Source organism: Cnephaeus nilssonii (genome assembly GCF_951640355.1).
Source record: "Cnephaeus nilssonii genome assembly, chromosome: 16".
NCBI lineage: Eukaryota > Metazoa > Chordata > Mammalia > Chiroptera > Vespertilionidae > Cnephaeus > Cnephaeus nilssonii.
The window spans coordinates 36,003,781-36,026,658 of NC_137087.1; the positions used below are offsets into that span (position 1 = coordinate 36,003,781).

Consider the following 22,878-nt stretch of genomic DNA (forward strand, 5'->3'; position numbering starts at 1 on the left):
AGTAAAGAAATATTTTACTTTAAATGATAGTTTTCTTAAGTTTTAACACATTTTTTACTTAAAATGACAAAATTCTATTCTCCTGGCCTGCTTAAATATTAGTAGTCTAAGGAATTGATCACATTGCCACACAGAGAAAATGACTAGGTTGCAATTCATTTTAGTTATTGCTGAGAGTTTCAAATTAATCTCTCAGCAATTAACTAGTGATTACAACTTAAAATAAAAATTTTGTACATGTCTATTTAGTTGCGCTAGATAGAAATGGCCTTAACATGTAAGATTTATTTTCTTTCAACCAATGTTCTCACCCATCACTAAAAATAGAAAATGTCCTAAAACTTTTTGATATATTAAATCAAAATATTTATTACTACATTGATCATCAATCAAAGGATAGTAATTATTAAAGCTTTAGGATGTGATTATAGGAATTTATAATATTTTCTGTAGACTGTATCTTTCTACCTATTGAAGGAAGAAAAAAGAAAAAGATGCTCCTTATGGTCCTTATTACCTGGCGGTGAAGAACATGGATTTTATGGGCTGTATCCTATGCACAGAACTCCAGGTTGCATCAAAGAAAGTTCTACACGCCTTCAAATTAAGGGATTGGTGACTGCAAATTATGTGAGCGAGTGGGAGGAGCCAGATGGTATTGGGACATCCTAGACAATGTTTCCATTCCGGCTTTGTGTTCTTTCATTCCTATCAACTGAGCTTATTTAATTTGCTCCAGAATTTTGGGAAGGAATTACAGCTGGAAAATATGTGTTTTTAAACCTATAGACCCTTCTGACTTTAGAATTAGTTCTTTATTGCCAGGAAAGCATAAAGGCAGATGTTGGACCATGTCAAAAATCTTGTCAAGAGAATGGTTGTTTCACGCAGAACGGAGATGTGGCTTCTGTTGCTGGTGGCGTACTTGTTCCAAAGGAATGTGAATTCAGTACGTATGCCGACTAAAGATGTGGACCCCGAAGCGTTCATGAACATTGTAAGTTTGGGTTTTCCATCATGTCTTAGGGGGAATGGAGTGCCTTACAGGTTCCTGTTTACACCTGTGTATTATCTGCATTATGTGCTATATTTATATAGGGTGGTGATTTTTGCTAGCAGAGTAATCATAAATTATCATATTGTACTGTAAAGTGCTAAACTGCTAAACTGGGTGTGAGTAGACTGGGTTCTCGTCAAACAAATTCAATAAACTTGGCTGGGTGACTTAGTCCTTTTGGACTTGAAAGACAATTGGACTTTCTCTTGGATTCTTAGATTCATTCTATGAGCAGAGAAATCGTTGCAGTATCTTAGGCCAAGCCCAGACCCTCTGTTATTTTCATTTTGTCTGTGTTTTACATCCTTTTTCTACTTTAATTAGTACTAAATGAGCATTGGCAACTATAATACTGTATTATAAAAGTATTATCCCTCGCTTCTCACTATTAGGGCACCCACTTCTAGTGGCACCCTTCACCATTCTAATATAGTCTTGTTCTCCTGTTGACAGACAATAAATAAATGAACCCTAATGATTGCTAGAGAAGGCCTCCTGTGAGTAAAATTCATGAATGATGTGGTGTCCCAGATCTTTTTTTTTTTTTTGCCTACTTTCAAATTATTAGTTGAGTTTTAACATTGTCTGCCATATGGTAACACTTATCGCATAGAAGATATTGTAATAAAACCTGCAGAAATGTTAATTTCACTTAATCTTCACTGCCCTTCCAGTAGATATGAACATCCCTATTTTTCAAATCAAGGAACTGAGATTGAGGAAGTTAAGCAACTTAAATTAGGCCACATTATCAGGAGGTGGTAGAGCTATAATTTTAAGCAGGCCTGCCCAAACACATAATTATAACCAGTATGCAATAAACCCTCCTGGGTGAGCAGTAGAGGCTACCTCCAGTTGAGTGAGATGATTGTGTGTAGTGTTCACAATCCATAAATTTCTCATAGATTTAACATGTTTAAATACAGATTTAAGACCCTTTTTACAGACGCCTCCTTTGAATGGATTCTATAACTCTGACAGGTCATAGAAATCTTTTGAATCTACATGATACCAAATATCAGGTTTCTTTTGATCATTCCAAAGGTTGACTGTCTTTTGGTGATTTGTCCAGAGAGTTAGCAAATTGGTGTAGGTCCTTAGGAGCCATCTTCTGGCCCTGAGAAGGTCCCACAAAAATTCCTCTGGGTTACTGGGTGGAAGGAATCTCTTTAGCTATCGGCAGGGCGATCTCCCTGAGCCTCACCCACTGTGTGTGCACAGCCCCTGCACCCTGTTGGAGCTTCAGGAGCTCTGGCATTGAGCAGTTATGCATAGAGAGGCAAAGTAAAATAGGAAATTCAAATGATTGCCGGTATAAAGTAAATGAAGTAGATTAATGTGGTTCAGAGTCTGAATGGGTTTGACTCTAGACAAATTTATATGCCTATAATCTATCCTACATTTTGGTATAAAATTGACTTTATTTATGTATTTTCTTAGTGTTAACTGAACACCTATTAGGCCCTTGATACTGTGCTATACACTGAGATTACAGAGAGATCGAAGAATATCAAAGCCCTTACTTCATGAAGCTTACAATCCAAGTAGGGAAGGGAGACACTCCATTACTAATTACAAGAATAGTGAAATCAAAAAATAAAACATTGCCTAACCTAGGCAATTTAGGAAAGTTTTTCTAAATATGAAGCTGCAGAGATCTAAAGTATTCTCACTGCTCTTGTCCATTGTCATCATCTAGAGAAGGAGGGAGTTATTTCTAAGAGCTGCTGCTTTAAGAGGAATAAAAAAGGAGAAAGTCAGGTACCAAAAGTCTACTGTAGTATATAAGGCAAATGGGCATCCTAATTAAGAGAAAGACCCTACAGTCCCATTGCGTGAGTTTTAGTCCTGGCCCTAACACTAAAACACAAACTAGCTATATGATTTTAAGAAGTTTATTTAACCTATCCCTATGCTTCAGTTTATTCATTTGTGAATTAGGTATACCAATGATTTCTACTCCACGGAATTATTGCAAGAAATGTAAAAAGATCATGTACATATAACTAACTGAGTTACCTGGCATATAGTAGGTACTAAATGAGCATTGGCAACTATAATAATTAAACATCACTCCCACCCTTTCAAGTATCTCCTATTTATCTTTCAGATTTCAGGTTAAAACCATTTTTTTTTCAGTCTGTGGTTTTAAAGATGAAAAGAAACTTAGGAAATGCATGGCCCAGGTGTTCTCATAAGACAAGTGCCTCGCTGACTGCATTAGAATTATCTGATCCCTAACCCAAAGCCAGCCTGGGAACCTGCAGGTTTAAGTGACCCAGATGATTCTGATGCACACCCAGGTTTTGGAATCAGTGTTCTGGTCCGGAAAGAACTGCAGAGCACTGGCCAATATTCCTGAGATAACATGATTAGCTAAAGTAAAGGAGCTTTATGTTTATGCCTTCCAGCATCAAGAAATCGACGTTTTACTCTGGGGTAATTGAGAATATAGCCTTGCAGAACCGAACTCAAAAGAAATTGTGCTTTTTCTGTAGAGTGAAATCATCCAACATCAAGGCTATCCCTGTGCGGAGTATGAAGTCACAACAGAAGATGGGTATATCCTTTCTGTTAACAGAATTCCTCAAGGCCTAGTACAACCTAAGAAGACAGGTATGGTTTACCCTATGTCACCTCAGCATGGCAGTGTTCCCTACAGTAATGATTTCCTTGTAATATGATTGTGTAAAAGGGAGTCTGGGTTATTGGTACTGACTGGGCCCATTGTTCAGGCCAAAATATGACTTTAGTTTCCCCAAAATCTCCATCACCACCAAACCATCTCCGATTATCCCAAATAAACATAGTGTTTACTTTTCAAAAAAAAAGAAAAACACTTCAAGAAAAGTCTATATCTTGATCTCTTCTAGCGGTTAACACATTTTCCAACCCCCTCCTACATAGATATCCTCTCTAATAAAATGGTAATATGCAAATTAACCATCACTCCACTACATAAGCCACGCCCACCAGCCAATCAGGGCGAGTATGCAAATTAACCCCAATCCAAGATGGCTACAGCCACAGTGAGCAAGGTTTCCCAGGTAACAGAGCAAGCCAAGCTTTCCATAGCCGTTGCAGGCCTAAGCCTCCACTCAAGCTACAAAGTTTCAATTATAGAAGGTAAACAAATTCAAACAAATGGCGGCAGAATGGAGCTTGAGAGAGCAGGCCAGGGTTGCCGGGGGCAACAGGGGAAGCAAAGCTTTCCACAGACCCTGGCCGGGCTCACCCGCTTAAGGCTACAAAGTTTCAATTGTAGAAGGTGAATTAACTGCCACAGAGATGGCTGCCGCCCCGGAGGGAGCAGCAGGCTTGGCTCTGCTCCAGGCTACAAAGTTTCAATTGTAGAAGGAAAATAAATCCCAGATACCAGGGCCTCCCCTTGGGTTGCCAGGGGGTGTGGCCGGCCTGCAAACCACCACAGGCCCCTCGCTCAGGCCACTCCACACCCCAAGGGAACCCCACCCAGATCCGGGACACCCTTCAGGGCAAACCAGCTGGCCCCCACCCGTGCACCAGGCCTCTATCCTATCTAATTAAAGAGTAATATGCAGATTGACCATCATTCCAACACACAATATAGCTGCCCCCATGTGGTTAAAGATCCTGCTCCCATGTGGACACAAGATGGCCACCACAAGATGGCCAGCAGGAGAGGGCAGTTGGGAGGCACCCGGCCTGCAAGGGAGGGCAGTTGGAGGTGATCAACCCTGCAGGAGAGGGCAGTTAGGGGTGACCAGGCCGGCAGAGGAGGGAAGTTGGGGGCAAACAGGCTGGCAGGGGAGCAGTTAAGCATCAACCAGGCTGGCAGCGGAGTGGTTAGGGGGTGATCAAGCTGGCAGGCAGAAGCGGTTAGGGGCAATCAGGAAGGCAGGCAGGCAAGCAGTTGGGAGCCAGCAGTCCTGGATTGTGAGAGGGATGTCCGACTGCCCCTGGGATCGGGCCTAAACGGGCAGTCGGACATCCCTCCAGGAGTCCCAGATTGGAGAGGGTACAGGCTGGGCTGAGGGACAACCCCCCGCCGTGCACGAATTTTGTGCACTGGGCTTCTAGTTCTAGAATATCCATTAATGTTCTCTTGAAAAGACCAGACCAACGCCCCCTGAACCCTCCATATTCCTCAACCAAATAGCATTTTAAATAACTAAGATATTGCCCATATTTTCACTGAGGTCTTTTTAAGAATCAGGCACTTTATGTACATTTTACATTTTTGGTACATGTACCCTTTTTTGCATAGGGATTGCATAACTTCTCATTGTGTTCTTTCTGAATGCCAGGTAAAATGCTAAGTGCTTTGTTTACATTGGTCTTATGTAGCTTTCACAATCATTCTAAGAAATTGCCACTCACATAGGGGTTAAGTAATTTGCCCAGTCAGTCTATGCTAGTACTTGCTAGGATGTTGCAAAACCTGCACTCAAATAAAGATCTGTCGGACACCATAGCCCATGTTCTTAACTAGGACCAGAAAAAGCTGGGCCAATGCTACAGGCCTTTGGTTGTAAAGAAACTTCGGGTTCTGTTTTATTCTAATTTACACTTGTGCAGCCTTTTTTAAACCAGCTTTTAGAAAAAGTGCCAGCTGCTCAGCTGTACCTTACATATGTCCAGCATGTTCTCACCTCAGTGCCTTTGAACTTACAGTTCTCCCTGTGGAACCCTATTTCATCAGATATCGACAGGTTTGCACTGGCCCTTCTTTCAGACCCTAGTCACCTGACCACCCTAGTCAATATAGCAATCCCTTGCCACCTATTAAGGGCTAGCCCCGTATCCTGCTTAAATTTTCGTATAGCACTTAATACCACCTGATATGCAGATATTTGCTTATTTATCTATCTCCCCCCAACCAGAATATAAATTCATCGGGAGCCGAAACTTTATCTACTTTGTTTAAGGCTATCACCAGTACCTAAAAGAATGCTAACCACATTGTAGGTGCCAATAAGTATATCTGTGGAATGAATACATTGATTTTATATAAATAAATGAATAACCTGGAGGCACAGATAACTTTTCACTAACTCCACAAATCCTTGAGGGTAAGCAAGGCACGGCTGTGCCAAGCCATCAAGTGACTGTGGTAGATCCTAAGCTCAGGGGAGACGCCTGCAGCTCCCATTCATGGCAACTTGTTTTCTTGCCTCGTGTTCATTTACATTGTTCACTCATGGCCCAAGGAAGAGCTTGGTGTTCAAGGTGTCAGCCTTTTTGGTCCAGTTGCTGCAGAATACTCCCCTCTGGTGGCTGATGTTGTTCCTGCGGCTTCCATTGGCCTCTAAACGGAGGAAATCTCCCAGCCTTAAAGGAAAGCAAGATTCCTCAACATCTCTTCAAAAAGAGGGCCAATGAAATTCATACTGAAAACAACTGAAAGATGTCCATAAGCTTGTGACAAAAGCCTTTTAAAAACCTTCCTTCTTTCAAATATTTACATCAAAAAAGAAAATAGGCTGGGGCCGGGCCATCCTTAAAAAAATGACAGCTTTTTAAAAGAGTAGCTGTCAACACATTCACCTATTGGCTCTAATTTAAATGAAAATTCAGGACTCCAGGGAATGTTTGAAATGATGCCGATCATTTATAAGTCAGTGCTCTCACTAGACGAACCACGAGTACGAACTTCTGCCAGATAGGGCCAACCTGGCCCCAGCCATGGGAAATGTCCTAAAGATTTCAAAGGACAGCATTGATCCTCCTTGGTTTGATCTCATCATATTGAGGTCACCTCCTTGAGGGCTAGAGGATGAACTCAATGACCAGACATAAAAGGAAAACCTGAAGTAACTCAGTTTCATTCTTGTGGCCCTGTACTAGGCCCTCATGTTTTTTCCCCAGAGGAATAAAATGAGGCAAATGGAATTCATAAAGTTCATTGTAAAAAGGCCACTGTCTATAGCGAGACTGAACTTGGAATCAGTTCAATAATAACAGGATCTACCATCTGGTGAGGTCAGGTGGCATGCTGACTGCTTAATGCACAGTATCTCAATGAACCCTCAACACAGTGAGGTAGATGTTGTATTGTTATGTTAACTAGGACACTGAAGCTCTGAGAATAACTGCCTTTGAAAATTATAGCACTAATAACAACAGCAGCAAAGCTTATCTTCCTCTAAAATAGGTACTATGGTGCAGATATTACATTCACCATCTGATCTAATTCTTCTAAGCCCCATTGAGAGCATGATGTTTGCCCTTGAAAGATGCAGCATTTGATTATCTTTCAGTATAACTTTCTAATGTAAAAAATGATGTTTATCTTAATTTATTTGTGTTAGAATTCTAATGTCTTAATCCTTTATCGCCTACTGATATTCTTATACATTGTATTTTAATATAATTTCAAATTTACAGAAAGTTTTCAAAAATTGTACAAGGAATTACCATATACCCTTTACCCTGATTTACCAATTGTAAATTACATTTTGTCGCCACATACTTCCTTTCTGTCAAATATCTTTGACATTAAATTTGAGACATCATGCCTTTTACTCCCTAAATATTTCTTAATATTGGGGAGGGAAAAATAACTTTTTCTCCTACTCATTTTAGGTTCTATTAGCCTAACGTCGGACTGATGAACAAGAGAAAAACAAGTGGAAGTTTATTAGCAGGGGTATCCCACATACATATGGGTGCACTCAGAGTTGAGTAACTCAAAAGGGTGGTTAGATTTTTGGGGTCTATATACCTAACTCAGTAGGGAAAAGAGAGAGGGATAAAGAGCACTTGTGGAAAAGCAAATGACTTTTTGGTAAAATAAATGGCCCTTGGGAAAATAGATGGCAGATAAGATAGCGTGTGAGAATGTTTGTTGGTTGTAGTGCTAATTTCTCCTTTTCTAAAAAGAGAAGATTAGAGTTGATTCAGGGCAAGGAATTTATGACAATTGAATTCTTTTGAGAAGCTCTGTTTTTAGGCAGACAAGGAATTTCAGTAACTCAAATGCCTTCAGCACAAAGTAATTCCTATTCCAAAGTGACATATTTAAAGGGGGTAAGGAAAATATCCTGATCCCCCCCACTCTTGCATTTATTAAAATTAGGAAACTAACACTGATTGATATTAGTATCTAATCCATAGTCCATGTTCAAATTTTGTCAATTGTGCCAAAGACATTTCTATACTCCCCTCCCCCAATCCAGTATCATCCACTATATTTAGTTGTCTTTTTGTCTCCTTTCTAAGCTGAAAAAATTCCTCAGGTTTTCTTTGGTATTTTTGACCTTGACATTTTTGAAGAGTTTTGAACATTCCCTGGAGTCATGAATTTTCATTTAAATTATAGCTGATAGGTGAATGTGTAAGAGATACTTTCAGGATATGTAAATATCCTGTATCTCTTCAAACTTTATTCACTAATTTTAGCATCCATTGATGATTTTATAATGCCATCGATCTTTCTATATTTATTGAAATTATATTGTAAATTAGAGCCTTTACTTCTCCCCTAATTCTTTGTTTATTCATTTCACTGATATCAATATTGAGTCATGCATACTCAATTTATATAATAGGATATAATTTATTACTATCATTTATTTTTATGCTCAAATTTTTCCATATTTAAACATTGGGAGAAACTTCATGCTGGCTTGTGGGTTCTTTAGACATGAAGCACCCATAACCATTAAACCATTACACATATAGAATATGCATATATTTGTATATATTAATATTAGAATATAAATAATTATAAATAACATATACTTATATACAGTACAATATTAATACATTAGGATATATAATATATTTATGTTATATATGTGTATATTTATATGTGTGTATAATTAATGTCATAATATAAATAATTATATCTAGTATTTATATAATTATTTTTTAATATATTTTATTGATTTTTTACAGAGAGGAAGGGAGAGGGATAGAGAGTTAGAAACATCGATGAGAGAGAAACATCGATCAGCTGCCTCCTGCACACCCCCCTACTGGGGATGTGCCCGCAACCAAGGTACATGCCCTTGACCGGAATCGAACCTGGGACCTTTCAGTCCACAGGCCGACACTCTATCCACTGAGCCAAACCAGCTAGGGCTATATAATTATTTTATTATAACATTAATATATATACACATGTAATTATATATAATTATACATTTGTTATATTATACATTATATAATATAGTAACATATTATAATGTATGGATAGTATAAATATATAACAACCTAATTTTTTATTCTTATTAATTTGTAATAGTTATGATTATCCTATCTAATAAAAGAGTAATATGCAAATTGACCATACCTCTGCTACACCCACAAGCCATGCTCACCAGCCAATCAGGAGCGAGTATGCAAATTAACCCAACCAAGATGGCTGCAGCCACGGAGCAAGCAGGAGGTTTGGGTTTCCCCGGTAATGGAGGAAGCCAAGCTTTCCACACACCCTGGCCGGCCTATGCCTCCACTCAAGGCTACAAAGTTTCAATTATAGAAGATAAATAAATCCCAGATACCAGGGCCTCCGCTTGGGTCACCGGGGAGCGTGGCCTGCCTGCAAAACACCACAGGCCCCTCGCCCAGGCCGCCCCATGCCCCAAGGGAACCCCCACCTTGATCCGGGACACCCTTCAAGGAAAACCAACTGGCGCCCACCTGTGCACCAGGCCTCTATCCTATCTAATAAAAGAGTAATATGCAAATTGACCATCACTCCAACACACAAGATTGCTGCCCCCATGTGGACACAAGATGGCTGCCACAAGATAGCCAGCAGGGGAGGGCAGTTGGGAGGGACCAGGCCTGCAAGGGAGGGCAGTTGTAGGTGATCAGGCCAGCAGGGGAGGGCAGTTAGGGGTGACCAGGTCGGCAGAAGAGGGAAGTTGGGGGCGACCGGGCCTGCAGGGAAGGGCAGTTGGGGGGGGACCCAGGCCTGCAGGGGAGAGCAGTTGGGGGGGGCCAGGCCTGCAGGGGAGGGCAGTTAGGGACAAACATGCTGGCAGGGGAGTGGTTAGGGGGTGATCAGGCTGGCAGGTAGAAGTGGTTAGGGGCAATCAGGAAGGCAGGCAGGTGAGCAGTTGGGAGCCAGCAGTCCTGGATTGTGAGAGGGATGTCCGACTGCCCTCGAGGGGTCCCAGATTGAAGAGGGTGCAGGCTAGGCTGAGGGACACACACCCCCATGCACCAGGCCTCTAGTTATATATAATTATCTTAATCATTATATTATACCAGCTCCTGGAGCACTTCAGTATCCTCTCAGGTGCCCAGACAAGTCTAGTAATAATAACTATACAAAAACAACAATGGAAAAGCATTGGCCTGCGAACCAAAGGGTCCCAGGTTCAATTCCAGTCAAGGGCACATACCTCTTTGCAGGCTCCTCCCTGGCCCAGGCCCTGGTCAGGGCTCATGCAGGAGGCAACCAATCAATGTGATTCTCTCACATCAATATTTCTCTCTGTGTTTCCCTCTCTCTTCCACTCTCTAATAATCAATGGAAAAATATCCTTGGGTGAGGATTAAAAACAAACAAAAACCCACAAACAAAAACAACAGTGGCAGATGAGCTTTGATTCTTTGTGCCATACATTGTGCCATCTGCTCCTTGTGCACAATTTCATTTAATCATAACAAAAATTCTTCTTTTCTGATGAGGAAATCAAGACACATAAAGGTTAAGTAACTGACCAAGATAATCAAGCTAGCAAGCAGCTGAATCAACAATTAAACACAGGTTTGTCTCACTTGAAAGCCTTTGCACAGTAGGGGATAACAAGAAGGGTAGAGAACATTTCCCACAGTTGAAATTCTCTCTCTCTTTTTTTTTGTAGGTTCCAGGCCTGTGGTGTTACTGCAGCATGGCCTGCTTGGAGATGCTAGCAACTGGATTTCCAACCTGCCCAACAACAGCCTGGGCTTCATTCTGGCAGACGCTGGTTTCGACGTGTGGCTGGGGAACAGCAGGGGAAACACCTGGTCCCGGAAACACAAGACCCTCTCCATAGACCAAGATGAGTTCTGGGCTTTCAGGTAGATGAAAATCGTGAGAGAGGAGGTGGACATGGATGTCTTTAGAAGAACTGGGTGAAAAATTATAACGTCTAGTATTTGGAAAATTTACTTTGGTTGGCTCATCAATATCCTAATATGATAGCCCTCAATTGTCTTGATTGACTAGTGATTCTTTGGGGAAAGTAGTGGGGGAAATTACATTCCTTAAGAAGACTGGGTCTGGCGAGTGGGGTGAGAATGGTGGGTGGTGTCAGGTGATCGAGATTGGCATGAGAGAAGTGTATGTCCATTTCCTTATCGATGGATGTCCTAGGACTAACTCTTCTGTGAGTTATGACAAAGACTAGTACCCCCAGGAGGAGATGAGATCAGACAACATTAAAGATATAAGGAAACTATTAAGCCTTAGGGACTATCAATTCAACTAACACATTTCCTACACTCTTACAAAAGATTTTTTAGTATTTTTATTTAAATTTCCTATGGACATTCAACCTGCTTTTTATCTATTTCATCAGAGAAGGGCCCCATAGCATCTTTAATACTTTACATATAAATGAATCTGCATGACCATCTGCTGTTCTCCTAACAGAACAACAGGACACCTCTCCTAGGGAGCAGGTCTTGTGCTCAGTAAATATTCATTGAAGATGATTATTGCTCTGTAACATCTGTAGAAAATAGCAGTTTGCTGACAACCTGTGATTTCTGAGGCACCCAGGCATCACAGGTTTGAAACAAGTCCAAACTGAGTGTTGTGAGGGACACAGTAACAAGTTCTTGGGACTGACAACTCAGGGGTTTGTTTATAAACTCCGGGGCTGTTTTTGTTTGTTTCTGATTATAACTTTTCATATAACTTTGTCTTTTCCTCTTGTAGTTATGATGAGATGGCTAGGTTTGACCTGCCTGCAGTCATAAACTTTATTTTGCAGAAAACGGGCCAGGAAAAGATCTATTATGTCGGCTATTCACAGGGCACCACTATGGGTAGGTTCAAAGGAAAACAGGTTTGTATACTCAGAAGAAATGTGAGCATATGGTGTACAGCTACGCCTGGGATCAGTCATCTCACACTTCACTCATCTGGCCTTATTCTCTTCAGCGACTCTTAAGAGCGACAGGAAATGGGTATGAAATTGAGGGAGGCTTCAGGTAGAGTAAGTAGAGTAGGAGTCAGACAAATATGTATTCAAATGTTGGCTCTACCACCTCTTAGGTAAATGTCACTGAACAAATTATTTAATCCCTCTGGCCTCAGTTTCCTTATCTATAAAATGGGGATCATAGCTCCCTCTTAGGGGTGTTAGAGGTGATTGATATAAGCTCTGTGAAGCAAGGCTTTCGTCTAAAACAGCTGTGAGAGCAGTTCCTGGCCCATAGTGTGCACTCAGTAAAAGCACTGAATGAATGAAACATAGTTTCCAGTGCCCGGCACATAACAGGCAATCAATAGACACTAAGCATTGTCATCATACTATACACAGAACTGCTGCAGGAGTTTACTCCAGTCTCTCTCTCTCTCTCTCTCTCTCTCTCTCTCTCTTTTTTCTTTTTCCTCTTCTAATGACAATGTCTACAATTACGTGCTGGTGTCCTTTTGTTTTTGATGAATTTGTGAGAAACCTTAACTCATGGCCCCAGAGGATACATATGGGAGTGGAGGCTGCTATCCTGGCCCTTTATTAGACCAAAGTCAACAGAAAAATGTGGTTGGCTTAGATTACAATGAAGGAAGATCAGCAGAGGCAGAGTGTGTGCCATGGGAAGAAGGCTCTCTGGAGGGGGCTGAGAAGGGCTCTGAGCCAAAGGCACTCCAGAGGCAGCCATGCATCACCCGTGCAAGGGATTCTGAGAGCGGTGAACACTCAATGGAAACTCAGGGCGCACATTCAGTTGGTTCATTTTAACTGATACTCCAGTGAATAAAAAGAGACTGACTTTCACATTGTACTTCCTGGTTTTTTCAATAACATTAGCTGATCCTAAGGATGCTATGTCTCACCATGTACTTCACAGAAAGGTAAAATGTTATGCCTGCTCCTACTCTCATTTTCAGGGGTCTTAAAACATTTTCCCTATACTAAATTGTTCAACGTGACATGAAGGCAAAGGTGCTAATGATGAGGTTAAATGCTACTCTGAGAAGAAGGAGGTGGCCAAAAAAGCACAGGACAATTCTATTAGTCAACCATGGAACTATTAATGCGGAAAACTTGAACTTGCTTTACATAAAGAGAGGAATTGATGGGAGAAGTTATCTAGAGTTCTCAAATCTTGACATTTGAGGAATTAAGTCTATATAGTCAGAATTAAGCTGGAATATAGGAATGTATTCGAAAGTATTTTCAACCCAGTCCTACTGATGGTCTAGTTGGGAGAGCAAGAGCTAATACCAGGTCACTCTTCTGCCTGCCTTTGCATGTGGCTGGCAAACTAATCATGTACAGAGAAAAGAAGGGAAGGAATCAGTCTTTCTTTTTTTTAATATATATTTTATTGATTTTTCACAGAGAGGAAGGGAGAGGGATAGAGAGCTAGAAACATCTATGAGAGAGACATCGACCAGCTGCCTCCTGCACACCCCCCACTGGGGGATGTGCCCACAACCAATGTGCATGCCCTTGACCGGAATCGAACCTGGGACCTTCCAGTCCACAGACCGACGCTCTATCCACTGAGCCAAACCGGTTTCGGCAGGAATCAGTCTTTCTTAATAGTCACTCACCTCCTGGGAACTAGACAGAAGTCATGTGATTTTACATTGTTTTTTCTACCCAGCCTCCTTCCCCACAACCTGCAAACATCAGCCTAGACAGAGAGTGTACATGCTCTTTTGAAATAGACACATAGTATTTCAAATATAGTGACCATGCCCTGAATTTATATAATAGCCTTTTTCTCCCAAAAGTTCCACAGAGATTAGCCCTGTGCAGTGGTAATTTGGGAAATTTGGCTCTATTTTGTAAGTATATAAACTGAGGCACAGACTGACTTAACTAGTGTTCCATACCAAGTTTATGGCAAAAATAAGAGTTGGAATCCAGTTCACTAGACACTTGTCTACTACATTACATTACAATTTGGGTTCTAGAACAATTAGGGAATCACAAAAACCCCAGCAAAACCTTGCTATACCCATTATTTTATAGAACATGCTTGTTATCAATAAATAAGGCACTTGTATTAGAGGCCCGGTACATGAATTTGTGCATGGGTGGGGTCTGGCCAGCCTGGCCAGGGGGAGGAGACATGGGCATTTGGCCAGCCTGCCTGCTGATCGAACTCCTGGTCGAGGGGACGATTTGCATATTAGTCTTTTATTATATAGGATATACACTGAGTAGCCAGATTAATATGCTTTCAGAGATCATAATAATCTGGCCACTCAGTGTGTGTATATATATTTTTTTTTACAAACTCCACATTATTATACTCAATAATTAAATTCACCAATTCAATGAGAACCTACTACTGGACATCAAATAAGCTAGATGTCAGAAGGAACACAAAGGCGTTTTTCCTGCTGTTGTTACCGTATTTTCCGGCATATAAGACGACTTTTTAACCCAGGAAAATCTTCTATACGCCCAGTCGTCTTATACGCCGGAAAATATGGTATTTCCCCCTCGATGATCTTATCATTTCATGGGAGAGTTAAGTCACAATCACAAGTAATTACTGAAATATCTTGACAAAAGTAAATATGCATTTTATGAGTTCGGGGATATTCAGTATCCATGCTGATATATTCCTTCTCTTGCAGGCTTTATTGCATTTTCCACCATGCCAGAGCTGGCTCAGAAAATAAAACTGTATTTTGCTTTAGCACCCATAGCTACTATTAAACATGCGAGAAGCCCTGGGACCAAATTTTTGTTGCTGCCAGATATGATGATCAAGGTATGTGGCTCCTCAGAAAATTTCTTGTCTATATAGAAGAGTCTTCCCACCCAATAAGGTAAGATTTACCCTTTTCAATTAGACGCACTTATTTTTTACTATGATGTAATGACTACTATTTTGTTTCCTATTTTTACAGGGATTGTTTGGCCGGAAAGAATTCCTGTACCAGACCAGATTCCTCCGCCAGTTTTATATTTACCTTTGTGGTCAGATGATTATTGATCAGATTTGTAGCAGCATCATTTTACTTCTGGGAGGCTTTAACACAAAAAACATGAACATCGTAAGTGAGAACCTAGTACACTCTCAGTTTCCCAAAGCAAAGCTACAATTTATTAGTCTCACTCCTTGAAGATGAGCTATTGCCAGTAAAGACTTAGAGAAATGTAATCTTAGTAATTCAGTTTTCTCCAAATACACTAATATGTGGGAGATGCTTTAACATGGGTTGAGGGCAGATTTAACATAAGGACATTGCTAGATATAAACTTCACAGGTTATAGATGGAAGTGATATGAAAGCAGCTTTATGCATTGAATTAGCAGATTTAAAAAAAAGTGATTAGAACACACTAGTCAAAAGAGAGAATCGCCATGCAGTATCTACCTCTTCTTTTCTACTTGGGTCCTTCTGGTCCTTTGATAAGATGTCTGGGAGTTTCAATTTGGCTTAGGTAGAGCTACAAGTTGGAAGGTGACATAGTGTGGGTTCCCAGGAAGCAAACTCTGAGATGGAGATTAGTGGGTAGAGGGATTTTGGGTTATGTGCTTGGGATAACACCTAGAGAAGGGAGTGAAACAGGATTGGGTAGATGGAAGAAAGAAAAGAAAAAAAAAAAGCTGTGACATACCCTTAATTGGAACCTCTGGTGATCCTACAGGGATTTGTGAAGATGGGATGACCCTTCAGAGCTCTCCCAAGTGGGGTGAGAGGGCTGAGTGTTTATACCCCCATATCAGCCAGTCATTTAATGCAGATGACACCAATACTGGGTGATGCATTGGGCAATCAGCTCTCTGCACCTGGGACAACCCCCCAAGGAGGCCCCACAGTAGAGGGCTACCAGCTGGCAGCTGAAAGAACACATCTTTAATTCCTGAAGTCTTTTTATTCATTGTTTAAAATAATACGATTAATAGCTACCATTTAATAAACATTTATTATGTGCCAGGCTAACAATCCTATGAGACAGATATTATCAATTTCCCACTATGTAAATTAGTATCCTGAGATTTAGTGGATTAAATTATTCCCATATCCACCTAAAAATTAAATGGCAGAGCTCGGATTTGAATATAGGCCTGTTCTGGAGTCTTCATCCTTAATTACTGTAGTAAGATTTTTTTTTTTAAATGAGTTCAAGTATCTACTGAGAAGCCATCCTCAGATGAAAAATATAGGTGCTCAGGAATACATTTAATTTATTTATGTGCATATTACTGTTTCATAGATAAGTGCTGATAATTTAATGATGGTCCCATTTCTTAGTCTGACACCTGGAGATTTGATCTTGACAAAGTGCATGTCTTAGAGTTTTTCCATGTCCCATAAACCACTCCTGCTTTGTTACAGAGCCGAGCAAATGTGTACGTCGCTCATTCTCCTGCTGGAACATCTGTGCAAAATATCCTGCACTGGAGCCAGGTAGGAATGATGTTGAATTTGTCGTTTTCCCTAAGTAAGTATCTGTGGGAAAGAGTGCCCTTTTGATACACCAGGGGTTATTTCATATTTGTTATGAGATGAAATGTAATCTAGAACATTGAAACTTTTTAGGAGATGGGAGGGAAGGATTGGCCCATGGACGTCTTTAGTGGACCTTAAAACTGTCTGGTCAGATGGTCCCATTGAGACCTTTCTCTGTGTCTCGCCACCTCAAAATGAGGCTGAAGAAGATAATTAGAGGCTCCTCCAGCAGCAGGTCAAGTAGTAACAAAAGTGTAAGGCAGGAACTAATTACCCAAGAGGCCTCACAGGAGGGAAAGACTAACCTGCAGCACAGGAAGGAAAGTCTTGATCACCAGTCACATGAACTAAAGAAGGCAGAGGTGAAGTAAGACATTCAGAATGGATTCAAGGACAACATGCATGCAAATGATTCTTTCACCAATGGAGAAGGACTGAACCTAATAATATTGCTCATTGTAGATGATACGATGGAGTGACCCTGATTGATTGTGGAAATAAGGATGGATATAAGGACAGAGCTAGGGCATAACTAACCTTGGATTCTCATGTATTAAAAATACCAGTTTGTTAAAAAAAAAAGGGGGGGGGGAAAGGGTTCTTAATTCAAGCAGAGAGTTTTAAGAGTAGTGATGGCATCTATATATCATAAATATTGGCCCTATCTGCTTTCTGTTTTTGTAGCAACTTAGAGTCTAGTGAAATTGTTCTTGTACAGTTGTTGTTATATTTGTGTGTGTGAGAGAGAGAGAGAGAGGGAGAGAGAAACATTTTATAATTAAAACTAAAGAATTCTGAATTGTATTAAGTGTCGGTCACCTTGTCGCAGTCACCAGGGAGAGCTTTCCCCTTGTAGCCTACAGAGTTGTACAGATACCATCCATGTAGGCTTCTATGGGGATGCACCTCCTGGAGTTGTATGACATGGTGGCCAAGTATGTCTACAGTACATACATTTTCTCCCGAAAGAGTCTTCCTCTTGCCTTTGTACTTCCTTAAGATTATCCTAACGCTGAACAGTCTCTGCTCTCTGCTTCCCCCACAATTGCAGACTTGGGAGCACATTTCCACCCCTCGTCCCACTCTTTTCCTGGAATACATTTGAATGCCATGTACATTTTTGTTCCCTTTTAGGCAGCAAATTCTGGGGAACTCCGGGCTTTTGACTGGGGGAGCGAGACTAAAAATCTGGAGAAAGGCAATCAGGTAAGAAAATCAATACCACCCTTTATAAGTGCACGACCAGGAAGGTCTAATGGCAATTTACTGTAGAGATGGGGATAAAATACGAGTATGGGCATGGAACATAAAAGTCGGGGTTTGACTCCATTTGAAAATGGAGATGTTCACAGCTTGGCCACAAGGCCTACTGCCTTCACAACAGAGTAGGAGAACTTCTTTGAGAGGCTGCTTCCATGAAGGGGGCCCTGGGCTTCGTAGGAGCAAGGCGGAGTGGGTTTAGTGAAGAGTGTGGTCTCTGGTGGCTACTACTACAAGAATCCTTTTTTGATAAGAAACCCAAAAATCACCAATGAAGATGGCAGGAGTGAGGTTGTTTTTATAGTGTAATACAAAGACCATTTATCTGTGGTTGCCAGAGACAGGGGTGAGGGGTTGGGTGGGAAATGGGGGAAGGGGGTCAAAAGGTACCAACTTCAGTTATACTATCTCCGTGGTTGGCAAACTGCGGCTCACGAGCCACATGAGGCTCTTTGGCCCCTTGAGTGTGGCTCTTCCACAAAATACCACTGCCTGGGCGAGTCTATTTTGAAGAAGTGGCATTAGAAGAAGTTTAAGTTTTAAAAATTTGGCTCTCAAAAGAAATGTCAGTCTTTGTACTGTTGATATTTGGCTCTGTTGACTAATGAGTTTGCCGACCACTGTCCTATCTAATAAAGAGGGAATATGCTAATTGACTGTCATGCCCTCACAAAGATGGCAGCGCCCACAGCCAATAAGGAGGGAATATGCTAATTGACTGTCACTCCCTCAAAGATGGCAGCACCCACAGCCACAAGATGGCAGCACCCAGTCCCCTCAGCCCTGCCAGGGCGGCAGGTGCATGACATGGCCAGGCCCACCCCCAAGCGGGTCCGGCCGCTCTGTGCGCCTGCCTCTGGAGTACCCCAGTCCTCTCAGCCTCCCAGCCGGCCAGGGCCGGCCCGAGGCACAGGCAAGCCTCGGATGGCAGCTGCTCAGCAGCCCAGGGCCAACCCGAGGCACAGGTAACTGGGGCCAGGCTGAGGCTTGCACTGCCGGCAGTGGCAGCAGCAGAGGTGTGATGGAGGCATCGCCTTCCCCTGATCGCCGGGTCGCCTCCCACCCCTGAGGGCTCCCAGACTGTGAGAGGGGGCAGGCCAGGCTGAGGGACGCCCCCCTCCAGTGCATGAATTTTCATTCACCAGGCCTCTAGTAATATAAATAAGTCAGAAGGTATAATGAAAGTTGCTGAGAGTAGATCTTAAAAGTTATTAGAAGCAAAAATATTTGTAACTATGTGTTGTAATGGATGTTAATTAAACTTACTGTGATAACCATTTCACAATATAATACAATCTTATAACTCAATTTAAAAACTTTGCTGCATAAAGAAAAAGAGCATTAATTAGTGAATGAGGATTACTGGGTTAGTCTTGCCTCTACACTATAAACTTGTGTGATCATGGCTAGGCTGCTTTGATTCCTTAGGCTCAGGATTTTTATCTTTAAACATTGGACTAGAATTCAGTGATGGTGAACCTATGACACGCATGTCAGCAGTGACACGCGTAGCCATTTCTGATGACATGCAGCCGCATGCCGAGGATGAAACATTTGCTGCTCCTGAGGATGAAACATTTGCGACTAGAGTCTTGGAGTTAGTTTTTTCCTCAAAGTGACGCACTACCCGAGTTATGCTCAGTTTTTTGGCGAAGTTTGACACACCAAGCTCAAAAGGTTGCCCATCACTGGACTAGATCATTCTTAAGAGTTCACCTTGGTCACACGTATAATGATTCTGTAATTTGCAAGTAAAAAACATTTTCTTTCTGTTTTAAAAATATTTTTATTGATTTAAGAGACGAAGAAAGAGAGAGAGAGACATTAATGATGAGAGAGAATCATTGATCGGCTGCCTCCTGCACACCCCACACTGGGGATTGAGACCGTAACCCGGGCATGTGCCCTGACCGGGAATCAAACCGTGACCTCCTGGTTCATAGGTCAATGCTCAACCACTAAGCCAAGCCAGCCGGGCAATAAAAAAATATTTTTAAAATGCTACCACATTATCTAAGAAATGTGTAGTCAATACTATAGAATAAAATTAAAAACAAATGTGTGTAGAATCAGAAGTAGATTTTATACTCTTCTGAGCATAAAATCATCGTAGCTTGTGTGTGAATGTAAACAAACATTGACCATACAAATTTAAAGCTAGAGGGAGCTGAATAGACATAGGCAAATTTTTGAGAGTACCATATCATATGTAATATCCATTTCTGTACATCAGTCTAGATATAAAAGGCTAGGAAATTGGACAGACTGTGCAATGCCCATGAATAGCAAATTCTCTATCAAAGGTTTGCTCCTTTTTTTAATTTTAGCTCCATCTTCACCGTTTCCTAAAGTATGTCTTTAGAGAAAGCATTCCAGTTCCAAAGTAGTTTTAAGTTTTCACATTTAATGCCATGAGTTCTAGAAAAATCACTTGTGCAAAGTAGGCACCAGAAAATGGTCTGGTGGTGGGAAGGAAGATAAAACACACACACACACACACAAAAAAAAAAAAAATGGTGTCGTAGAATCACAGAACCTAGCACTGGACCTGAATTCAATCCAGTGTTTTCACCTATAATATGATTTAAAAAATATATTACTGGCTCCATAGAATGTTCCAACCTTTCATATCTAAGTTAGGCTATAAAAGGTGTTTCTGATAATCAAATTCTGATGTTTGTGTTTGGGAAGTTTTCCCATACCAACAAGCAATTCCCTGAACACCAGCAAGATCTCCTACAGTTCTATCCAATGCTGGGATAGAATCAGATCCAATGGCTTAAGACCCTATGAGACTGCCTCGCTCCCACTTCCGATGCCAATCACAAATCCAGGTTGTTACCTGGACTTCTGACCAACTGGCTATATAAATCAGAGGTTTCCATGACAACTCCCTCTGGCTCAATTAATTTGCTAGATTGGCTTACAGAACTCAGAAAAACATTTTAGTTACTAGATCTTCAGTTTATTATAAAAAGCCAGTTGGAAAAGATGCATAGGACAAGGTATACGGGAAGGGGCACAGAGCTTCTATGCCCTCTCCAAGTGCACAGTTCTCCCCACATTTCCACTTGTTCACCAAGTTGGAAGCTTTCTAAACCCTGTCCTTCCTGAGTTTTTATGGAAGCTTCATTACATAGGTATGATTGATTAAAAATATTAGCCATTGGTGATTGAACCCAAGAGGCTGTGGTGGTAACTAAAACAATAGAAATTTATTCTTTCCCAGTTCTAGAGGTCAGAAGTCTAAAGTCAGGGTTTGGACAGGGTTGGCTCTTTGGAGACTCAGCGAATCTGCCCCATGCCTCATGCCTCCCTCCTAGCTTCTGGTGCTTGCTTATAGTTCATGGTGTTCCTTGGTTTGCAGATGCATCACTCCATTCTCTCAACCTCTGCCTACATCTTCACAGGGTTTTCTCCTCTCCTGACCTTTTCTTCAAAGAACACTTGCCATTTGATTTAGGCCTACCCTAATCAAGTATAATCTGATCTCAGGATCCTTAACTAAGGATTTTAGGACTCTGTGCCAGAAATGGGGATGAAAACCAAATATATATTTGTTATTATACATTACAGCATCGCAGGCTATAACTCCAAACGTTTAAAAAGTCACAAAATGGCACAAGGACAGCCTGGATTGGAACCTCAGCCCCAGGGTGGATTTTCCAAGTAAGAAATGGGCCCCAACATGCCTGTGGAAAGTTCTGGGTGCTGATTAACCTCAAGGGCTGAGTCAGGCAGTCTGATTCCGTAGCACTGCTTGCATAAGAGAATTAAGTTCTCAAGGGCTAAGACTCCTAGACACCCTTCTTTGGGTGATGGGGCACTAGAGCAGGGATCTAATTTATACCTTCCCTTGGTTCAAACTACCTGTGTTCCAGTGCCATTGACTTCCCATGTCTTTGGAGACAGTCAAGCTGGGCCTGCTTTCTTTTTTTAATATATTTTTTTATTGATTTCAGAGAGGAAGGTAGAGGGGGAGAGAGAGAGAAACATCAATGATGAGAGAGAATCATTGACCCACTGCTTCCTACACGCTCCCTATTGGGGATCGAGCCCACAACCTGGGCATGTGCCCTTGACCAGAATCAAACCCGGGACCCTACAGTCCATAGGCTGACTCTATCCACCGACTTAAACCAGCTAGGGCTGGGCCTGCTTTAAGGGCTTTCTATAATCATAGAAAATATCTGTGCAGCCCCAGAGCAGAGTCCTTCCAGTAGGTTCTATTCTCTCAACTTTCTCTGTAGAATATCTCTAACTCTGGCCTCATGAAACATTTGTGGTTATCTTTTAAAGGTGATTTATGCTTAAAATATTTATTAATAGGGAGAAAAATAATTAAAAATTAATGCTTAAAGTGCTAGGCAATTTACATGTTTTCTCATTAACCTAGTAAGTGATTACAGATATCCCCATTTCACAGATAAAGAAACTGAGGTTCAGTAATTTTACCTTCAAGTAGGTGCTGGAACAGAAACTCTAAATGCAGATCTGCTTGGCTCCAATGCTTGTGCACTTTTTTTAAAAATCACAACACATATTTAGAATGTTTATTTGGAATGTAAATTACGAGTTTGGAAGTCCAAATGTGATCTACAGCTAACAACTTTTCTTTTTCTAGCCAACTCCTGTAAGGTACAAAGTTGGAGACATGACGGTCCCTACAGCAATGTGGACTGGAGGTCAGGACTGGCTTTCAAATCCAGATGATGTGAAAACACTGCTCTCCGAACTGAACAACCTCATCTACCATAAGAACATTCCCGAATGGGCGCACATAGACTTCATCTGGGGGTTGGATGCTCCTCATCGTCTGTACAATGAAATCATACACATGATGCAAGAGGAGGAGACCAACCTTTCCCAGGGAACGTGTGAGCCAGCCTTTCGCAGGGAACGTGTGGGCTCAGACTGTGAAGCATCTGCTACTGACAAGTCATAGGAAAAACCTTGTGGACAATGGGGCTGGGGTCCAGGAACAGAGG

General features: G+C 41.4%; 1 protein-coding gene across 1 annotated transcript; it reads left to right on the forward strand.

Moving 5' to 3' along the window:
* Positions 1-798: 798 nt before the first annotated feature.
* On the forward strand, positions 799-22,835 carry LIPM (lipase family member M; the record flags this gene model as incomplete). Its single annotated transcript, XM_079793264.1, is given in 10 exon segments — positions 799-876; positions 879-997; positions 3,556-3,673; positions 10,858-11,056; positions 11,919-12,028; positions 14,805-14,941; positions 15,081-15,227; positions 16,517-16,588; positions 17,765-17,836; positions 22,515-22,835. Coding segments are annotated over 10 exon segments (1,320 nt in total). The 5' UTR covers positions 799-851.
* Positions 22,836-22,878: the final 43 nt, after the last annotated feature.